The 10,000-nt window shown below is 39.9% G+C and overlaps 1 protein-coding gene across 1 annotated transcript in view; it reads left to right on the forward strand.

Moving 5' to 3' along the window:
• LOC143290492 (solute carrier family 49 member 4-like) overlaps nucleotides 1-8,182 on the forward strand; it is a 33,254-nt gene extending 25,072 nt beyond the window's left edge. Inside the window, exons 12-13 of the mRNA XM_076599990.1 lie at nucleotides 2,695-2,877; nucleotides 4,179-8,182. Coding sequence (XP_076456105.1) covers nucleotides 2,695-2,877; nucleotides 4,179-4,384 — 389 coding nt within the window. The 3' untranslated portion in view covers nucleotides 4,385-8,182. The remainder of the gene's footprint in view (nucleotides 1-2,694; nucleotides 2,878-4,178) is intronic.
• The last annotated feature ends 1,818 nt before the right edge of the window (nucleotides 8,183-10,000 follow it).

Below are 10,000 nucleotides of genomic sequence, written 5' to 3' on the forward strand. Positions count from 1 at the left end.
GTATTTTGTATATGTATTTGTATTTCTTTTTTATCACAACAGATTTCTCTGTGTGAAATTCGGGCTGCTCTCCCCAGGGAGAGTGCGTCGCTATACTACAGTGCCACCCTTTTTTTTTTTTTTTTTTTTTTTTTTCCTGCATTCAGTTTTATTTGTTTTTCCTATCAAAGTGGAATTTTTTCTACAGAATTTTGCCAGGAACAACCCTTTTGTTGCCGTGGGTTCTTTTACATGCGCTAAGTGCATGCTGCACACAGGACCTCGGTTTATCATCCCCCCATCCAATTGACTAGCATCCAGACCACCACTCAAGGTCTAGTGGAGGGGGAGAAAATATCGGCGGCTGAACTGTGATTCGAACCGGCGTGCTCAGATTCTCTCGCTTCCTAGGCGGACGCGTTACCTCTAGGCCCATCACTCTACTTTCCCCTGTGTGCCTCTTTCACTATTTATAGCTGAGTCCCTGCCTTCATGGATTCCATTCCCCCCACCCCCTGCCCACTACCCCACCCCCATCCATCCACCCACCCACATGTTGTAGGTTTTTGCCACAATTACTACATCTCGTTCTCAGCCTCCTTCTGTTCACCTTTTTTCTTACTCTCACCACTGCAACCTCTTCCCAACCTTCATTAGCAGAATTCTTTTTTTTTTTCTTTGTGTTATGTTACTTTCAACACCATAACTGCCTTCCAACCTCCATGACTTAAATTCTGATTGCCTTTCATTTACTACATCCCAATATCCATGGGAAAAATTCTGTTTGCCTTTGTGTTACTTTCACCACTATATAACCACATCCCAACTTTGATTAATAGAATTCTTTTTTTTTTTTTCCTTGTGTTGCTTTCACCTCAATAATTGCATTCCAACCTCCATTATTAAAATTCTGTTTACTTTTTTGTTGCTTCCACCACAGTAACTACATGATAACATCCCAACCTGTATGGTTAAAGTTCAGTTTACCTTTGTCGTACTCTCACCACATGTGGAGTGATGGCCTAGAGGTAACGCGTCCGCCTAGGAAGCGAGAGAATCTGAGCATGCTGGTTCGAATCATGGCTCAGCCGCCAATATTTTCTCCCCCTCCATTCGACCTTGAGTGGTGGTCTGGACGCTAGTCATTAAGATGAGACGAGGGCCCGTTTGCAGCATTCACTTAACGCACATAAAAGAACCCACGGCAACAAAAGGGTTGTTCCTAGCAAAATTCTGTAAAAAAAAAAAAAAAAAAAAATCCACTTAGGAAAAACAAATAAAACTGAACGCAGGAAAAAAAAAAAAAGGGTGGCGCTGTAGTGTAGCGACGCGCTCTCCCTGGGGAGAGAGCAGCCCGAATTTCACACAGAGAAATCTGTTGTGATAAAAAGAGAAATACAAATACAAATAACTACATCCCAACCTCCTTTAGTAAAATTCTGTTTTTTCCCTCGTGTTATTTTCACCACAATAATTGCATTCCAACCTCCTTGATTTAAATTATTTTTTTTTACCTTTTTGTTGTTTTCATCACTATAACTACATCCCAACTTCCATTAGTAGATTTTTTTTTCCCTTTTGTTACTTTCACCACAATAACTACATCCCAACCCCCATTTGTAGAATTTTTTTTTTCCTCGTGTTATTTTCACCACAATTGCTTTCGAACCTCCTTGATTTAAATTATTTTTTTTCCCTTTTTGTTGTTTTCATCACCATAATTACATCCCAACTTCCATTAGTAGATTTTTTTTTTTCCCTTTTGTTACTTTCACCACAATAACTACATCCCAACCCCCATTTGTAGAATTTTTTTTTCCCTCGTGTTATTTTCACCACAATAATTGCATTCCAACCTCCTTGATTTAAATTATTTTTTTTACCTTTTTGTTGTTTTCATCACTATAACTACATCCCAACTTCCATTAGTAGATTTTTTTTTCCCTTTTGTTACTTTCACCACAATAACTACATCCCAACCCCCATTTGTAGAATTTTTTTTTCTGTTTCTTTTTTTTCCCGGTGTGTTACTCTCACCACTGTAACCACAACCCAACCTTCATAAGCAGAAAGGAAATTTTTTTCCTAAAATTACGTTTATCTAACATACTTACCATGACCCACTACTGCAGACTCCGGCAGGGAGTCCTTTTCGTGTCCTGTGCAAACTACTATCCGCCTATGTGGAGAAAACGAAAGTAGCTACGGCTGATAGCCTCCCGGAAGTAGGCTACCTCCCCTCTGTATCCCAGACTGTTTTCCCCTTGTGTTACTTTCACCTCAATCACTGCATTCCAACCTCCATGATTTGAATTTTTTTTTTTTTCTTTTTTCTTTCTTTTTTTTTTTTTTATGACATTTATTTGTTGAAAAAGGTAACAGCAACACGACAAATCAGCATAGCTAAACGAACGCCAAAAAAAGAAAAAAAAAAAGAAAAGAAAAAAAAAGACATTCAAAATGACAAATCAGGGGGAAATGTTTGTCAGAAGAAAAGGATGAAGGAGCAAACATAACACACACACACACACACAACACAACACAAAAAAAAGCCCCACTGCACATTGAAACATTTTGTACATGAAATAATAGACCCATTCTTTGTTTGTTTGGGTTTTTTTTTCAACAGTTTATTTCTGTGTGAACATTCTGTACAGAATCTCACCTCTTCATTACATGCTGTATTTCAGTGGTTTTTTTTTTTTTTTTTCTCAGTGTTATTTGCAGTGACCATTGTGGGAGGTACCACAGCTGTGTACGCATCCACGCCCCTGATGTTCGAGCTTGTGTGTGAAGCGGTGTACCCAGCAGGGGAAGGGACGGCCAATGGCGTACTGACTCTGATGAACAACGTTGCTGGTGGGGTCTTTCTCCTCATGATGATGGCCCCGAATATAGGTACGATGTTTTGCTGGGGCGAGGGAACAGTTTTGTATTCGTATTACTATTTTTATCACAACAGATTTTCTCGGTGTGAAATTCAAGCTGCTCTCTCTCCCCAGGGAGAGCGCGTTGCTACACTCAAGAATGCCACCCTTTTATTTTTTTGTATTTCATGTTTTTTTGTTTTTTTTATCTGCCTGCAGTTTTATTTGTTTTCCTATCAAAGTGGACTTTTCTACAGAATTTTGCCAGGGTTATCCCTTTTGTTGCCGTGGGTTCTTTTACGTGCACTAAATGCATGCTGCACACGGGACCTCGGTTTATCGTCTCATCCTAACGACTAGCCTCCAGACCACCGCTCAAGGTCTAGTGGAGGGGGAGAAAATACTGGCGACTGCCGGTGTGATTCAAGCCAGTGCATTCAGATTGTCTCACTTCCTAGGCGGACACTCCACTGTAAGCTGATTGAAGGGGGTAAAGAAGGGTTAAAAGAATGAAAAAAAGATCAAATCAGAAATGAAGAAAAAGACATTTAAAAAACACCATTTTTTTTTTACTCACTTGTGTAAACAAAGTGTGTCAGTGTTTTAACATGGTCTTTAGTTGTCTGTGTGCGTGGCTCTGTGTGTCGGTGTGTCCGTGGTAAACAACACACACACACACTACACACTCACACACACACACACACACACACACACACACACACACACACACACACACACACACACACACATGCACACACACAAACTGTTCACACACACACACAAACTGTTCACACACACACACACAAACTGTTCACACACACACACACACAAACTGTTCGCACACACACACACACACAAACTGTTCACACACACACACACACACACAAACTGTTCACACACACACACACACACACACACACACACACACACACACACACACACACAAACAAACTGTTCACACACACACACAAACTGTTCACACACACACATACACACACACAAAATGTTCACACACACACACAAACTGTTCACACACACACACACACACACAAACTGTTCACACACACATACACACACACACACACACACACACACACACAAACTGTTCACACACACACACACACAAACTGTTCACACACACACACACACTAAACACCACACACACAAACTGTTCACACACACAAACTGTTCACACATACACACACACACACTACACACACACACTACACTACACTACACACACACACACACACACACACACACACACACAAGAAGCACAAACAGCAGCAACAACAACAACAACAACAACAACAACAACGTGTGGTGTTACAGGCACGGAGTGGATGAACTGGGTGCTGGTCGGGGCATGTGCACAGACCCTGCCCCTCCTCCTTCTCCTCAGGATGCGCTACAACCGCTTGGACCTGGACGAGCTCAACCCCTCCCTGTCAGCTACCCTCCAGGTGCCCACCCCTCCACCCACACCCTCACCTTCACCCTCGCCCTCACGCTTACCTGCCGCACACCTCTCTGCCTGAGGAATCAGGTTAGGACCGCGGTGTCGGTGTGTGTGTGTGTGATGCGACGCGATTACAATTTACAGGACCGTGCATTCTGGCTGAGGTGGGATGCAATATACTTCTTCTTCGTCGTTCATGGGCTGCAACTCCCATGTTCACTTGTATGTTCACCAGTGGGCTTTTTCCGTGTATGACTGTTTTTACCACTCCATGTTGGTGAACACACACGAAAGGGGGTTCAGGCATTAGAAGGTCTGCACATATTGACCTGGGAGATCGGAAAAATCTCCACCCTTTACCCACCAGGCGCCGACACCGAGATTCGAACCCCGGGACCCTCAGATTGAAAGTCCAATGCTTTAACCACTCGGCTATTGCACCAGTCATCGATGGGAATCGATATGATACATCTTTATTCATCCATTTGGAAATTAAACTGTACATCCACCCTCGTCCACTGTCTGCAGAGCTTGTTGTCTGAGAGATCAGGTTGGGACCGTGGTGTGTGTGATGCGACGCGAATGCAGGAGCTGGTTGAGGGGGATACAATATATCTTTCTAATCATCCATTGTGAAATAAAATTGTGCCATCCAAATGGATGAATAAAGGTGTATTATATTAGGCATAGTCTTTGAATCTGTTTGATGCTTTTGTGCGTCAAATCATTATTGTTTTTTCTACTTTCTTTTTTAAGCTACCGCGTGTGTGCTGTGTGTGTGTGTTTAATGTTTATTGTAAAGCACTTTAAGCTCTCTTTAAGGGAGGAAAGCGCACAAGTATCAGTTTCAGTTTCAGTAGCTCAAGGAGGCGTCGCTGCGTTCGGACAAATCCATATACACTACACTACATCTGCCAAGCAGATGCCTGACCAGCGGCATAGCCCAACGCGCTTAGTCAGGCCTTGAGAAAAAAAAAAAAAAGGTTGATAAATAATAGATAAGCGTATATAAATAATTAAATAAATACATAAATAGACAGATAAATAAATAATAATTATAATTTTTTTTAAAAAGAAAAAAAAAGGTATTAATAACAACAAGTATCAGTTGTGTTGTATCCCTCCTCAGCCAGGATGTGTGGGGTGCTTTGCACAAATTACTCCCCAGACCCAGAAATTCGTGTTGTGTGTTACATGTACCGATATTTCAGGAAAAGGGGGCCATTTTCTTGAGGGGTCCCCCCACCACCACCACCACCCCCGGTCATTTTCTGTTGTTGTTCTCACCTGAAGGACTACTACCTGTTACCTATTCAGAACATTGTCATAGTGTGTATCAGTAGTGCAGTAGTGTGTGTGTGTGTGCGTGTGTGTGTGTGTGTGTGTGTGTGCTGTTGTTGTTTTGTTTGCTTTGATATAGTGATATTCAGCTTGCCTATGGTTTTCATGGGTTTTTTTATTGTCTTATTTTGATGTATGCTTTGAAATGTTTGTTTATTTGTGTAATCATTTTTACTTCATTTTATTTTTGTGCATTTTCTTTGGAAAAGAAGCCAGTTCAAGTGCTGCTCACCATTTACAGTTGGGAAGTTGTGACAGTTATTGCTGAAACATTTCTCAGGGCTTTTGTTGGGTTTTTTTTTATTCTGGAGGCATACTGGTATTTTGTAGTGGTACAGTTTTGAGTTACATGGTGTCATCTTGGATTTAATTTCATGATGTCTGCGTAGCCATGTGTTGTAGAGTGCGTGCACAGCCGGTTTTGACTAGATCACGCCCCTTAGAGAGGCCACTGTGGCGCCGTCTTCGGTGATCTCCTGTTCTGGTAACGGTTTACAGTTGGCCGGGTTTTCTCTTGGGAGTTTTCCTTCTCTTGGAAGGACTGCCTGCTGAGGCTAACGGACTCCATCTGCCCGGGTTTGAAATCCGAGTTGTCCTTCCCCTAGACTATGTGGGTCCACGGCACCTTGTTCCATATCATTTGGTGCAACCCCCAAAGGGAGGGCTCCCCCATCTGCCACCCGGGAGACGCGTCCCTACGCCGTATAGTCACAGCACGGGGAATCCCATGATGTTTTGTTGGTTTTCTGTTACCTCCCAACAGAATATGCTTGACATCATTGTATAACAATTCCTTCTTTTTTTTTTTGTGCCCCTTTTGTCTGTGTCTGTATATAACCAAAAAGCCCATCAAATTTTCTACTGCTGGATAGTGAAAGAACACATTCTGTATTTTTTTAAAAATTTTATTAAATCATGAACAGTTTTGCTGTTCGTCCATCTCTTGCTCTCTTTCAGTCTGTCTCTGTGTTCTTAAACTTTGTGTAATGTGTATCATTATGTTTGTGTTAAGATTTCATGGGTTGTTGTTGTTTTTTATACTCTGTTTGAAAAATTGATGGAATCTGGGTTTGTGATCATTGACTGACTTTACATTTTAATTGAAAATTAATGAGTGGTATTGTCTCATATCAATGAGAGTTGTGTGTTTGATTATGGAAAAAGTTGCGCAATTATTTTGAAAAAGTGTGTTATGATCAAGTCAGTTCTGCAGGTACTAGTTTAAGATGCTTTTTTCTGTGTGTTCATGCGAGCGCACAAATGTGTGTATATGTGTGTGTGTGTGCATATGTGTGTGTGTGTGCGTGCGTGTGTGCGCACGCATGTGTTTGCAGGAAATTAGTGAGTGGTATTGTTTCAGATCAATGAGAGTTGTGTGTTTGATTATGGAAAAGTTTGCACAATTCTTTTGAAAAAAGTGTGTTGTGATCAAGTCAGTTCTGCAGGTTCTAGTTTAAGATGCTTTTTTCTGTGTGTACATGCGAGCGCACAAATGTGTGTATATGTGTGTGTGTGTGTGTGTGTGTGTGTGTGTGTGTGTGTGCATATGTGTGTGTGTGCGTGCGTGTGTGTGTGTGTGCATGTATTTGCAGGAAATTAGTGAGTGGTATTGTCTTAGATCAGTGACAGTTGTGTGTTTGATTATGGAAAAGTTTGCACAATTCTTTTGAAAAAGTGTGTTATGATCAAGTCAGTTCTGCAGGTTCTAGTTTAAGATGCTTTTTTCTGTGTGTACATGCGAGCGCACAAATGTGTGTATATGTGTGTGTGTGTGTGTGTGTGTGTGTGTGTGTGTGTGTGTGTGTGCATATGTGTGTGTGTGCGTGCGTGTGTGTGCACGCATGTATTTGCAGGAAGTTAGTGAGTGGTATTGTCTCAGATCAGTGACAGTTGTGTGTTTGATTATGGAAAAGTTTGCACAATTCTTTTGAAAAAGTGTGTTATGATCAAGTCAGTTCTGCAGGTGCTAGTTTAAGATGCGTTTTTCTGTGTGTGCACGCAAATGCACTATGTGTGTGTGTGTGTGTGTGTGTGTGTCAAAGTGTGTGTGTGTGTGTGCGTGCGCGTATGGATTTGCATCAATTTTGCAACATGAAACCTGAAAGCTGACTAAACTTAAGAGTTTGTCTCTATATGTTTATGACTGTTGATTTACTTTATTTTGTTTTGTTTTTTTGGATTAATTGATTTTATTTAAACATTTTTTTTTTTAAAAGCCAATATTATTGTTGTGCTATAAGGAGATGTTTGTTGTGGCAGATGATGGTTGGAGTGAGGTGGGGGTAGGGGCTGGCTGTTTTATTTGAACAGAACTAGTGTTTACATTTTGTGTAGAGTGTTTTGTGTCCATGGGAATTCATCTTAAAGTGAGCCTTACAGATTCACCCAGTTTGTATGAGTGTTTTAGCTGGTCTCCTTTATTTTGCTAGCTTTACGATTGATTCCAGTTTGAATGTGTTTTTTTCTGATGTCCTTAAAACATGGTTTGCCTGCCTGAAATGTTTGTTATATTAAATTTTTCACATCCAGGTCCAGATTTGTTTTAGTATGTGTTGTGTTTTTGACACTGGGTGATTTGGTCAAATCTTGACAGTTCTTTATAACTCTTTGTAACATAAAAATAATGTTATTGGATTGACACAGACTGCTTTTGTTTCTGATCCCAGTCTGCAACCTGACATGCAAATAGTGACTGAATCTTTGGTGTAAATAAAGTATTTATATACATTTACTACATGCATCATCAATCGGTTATATGTCCATCTTTCCCTAATACCTAAATACCCACCTTTTCTAAAAACAGTTATATTACTTTTTGACATGTTTGCTTTCAACTGAAGTGAAGTTGCAGCACAAAATAGACTATTCAGTTGTGCTTGTAAGCCAGTAAGTTTCGGACATTAATACATCAGTTGCAAGATGAAGAATAAACAACTCTAGAATTATCGCCAGTAAACTGTGCACCCTGTTTACAGTGTTTGGAAATTCAAACTGTACATCCACTCTCACCCACTGCTGCAGACCTTACAGAGAGAGACAGACAGAAAAAAAAATGCGAGTGTCACACAGATGGAACGCAGAGACTGAGACGGAATATAGATCTGGAGGAAGTCCTGGAGATAAGGAGGAGCAGAGCCAGAGATAACACTGTCACAGATATTGGCAAGTTATGTTAAGAAAAAAAAGGAGAAGAACAAAAAACAAAACAAAACAAACAAGAGAGGCAAGGCCTTCAAGGCTCACTTGTGATAAATTAAGTCCCCTAGCATTAATTACAGAGTAATTTCCCTTTTTTATTATCTGCACCAAAACGTTTGCAAAATAAATAAAACTTCCATGCTTAGCAAAAGAAGTTCCTGTTTGAACAAAAAATGATAATAATGACTGCTCTAGTTGTTGGGTCAGAATATCAGATCAAAGTGCCAAGTTTAGGGAATACAAAAAAATACAAATATAACAGTAAATGCAGTTTGCATATAATTAGGCTTCATTCTTTATTTATTTATTTTTTTTTATTTTTGTGCCCATCCCAGAGGTGCAATATTGTTTTAAACAAGATGACTGGAAAGAACTGAATTTTTCCTATTTTTATGCTAAATTTGGTGTCAACTGACAAAGTAGTTGCAGAGAAAATGTCAATGTTAAAATTTACCACACATACACAGACACACACACACACTCACAGACAACCGAACACCGGATTAAAACATAGACTCACTTTGTTTACACAAGTAAGTCAAAAAAGGAGAAGAACAAAAAGAACAAAAAAACAAAAAAAACAAAAACAAAAAACAAACAAAAACAAAGAAACAAACAGCAACAAAAGAAAAAAAAACCAAGAAAGCTCAAAACAAATAGTAAAGAGTGGTAACTCTCTCCATTCAGAAGGTACACAACTTCAAGTCAGTGCTGCTTACGCTACCGATTCAGGTAGCACACAGGTAAATAAAAGGTACATTGGAACAAACCCAGACACTTCCCCAAGAAAGGAAGCGCCGGGCCTGTCCTTATACCGATCATTTTACATGTGCACACAGCAGCAAAGACAGAAGAAATGTGCAAACACAAATTTGCTTTTATTCAAGACTGGCATAGCCTCTTTAATCCTGAACAAGCCACACAGAACACATGGACATTACAGAGAAAGCTCAAAACAGTTTTAATCCCTGGAATATCAGACTAAAAGAGATGCGAAAATATTATTTTTCATCACCAATGAAATGGCAACAACTTCAAAAGAATTTTGTCATTTGGAGAACATTCGGAATTCGTATTCAGTAGTCATTGATTATAGTCATCCAATAGTCAAGTGAATGAGAAAAAATATATATCTATAAGTCATATATATAATATT

This window comes from Babylonia areolata, chromosome 15, assembly GCF_041734735.1.
Source record: "Babylonia areolata isolate BAREFJ2019XMU chromosome 15, ASM4173473v1, whole genome shotgun sequence".
Taxonomy (NCBI): Eukaryota; Metazoa; Mollusca; class Gastropoda; order Neogastropoda; family Buccinidae; genus Babylonia; species Babylonia areolata.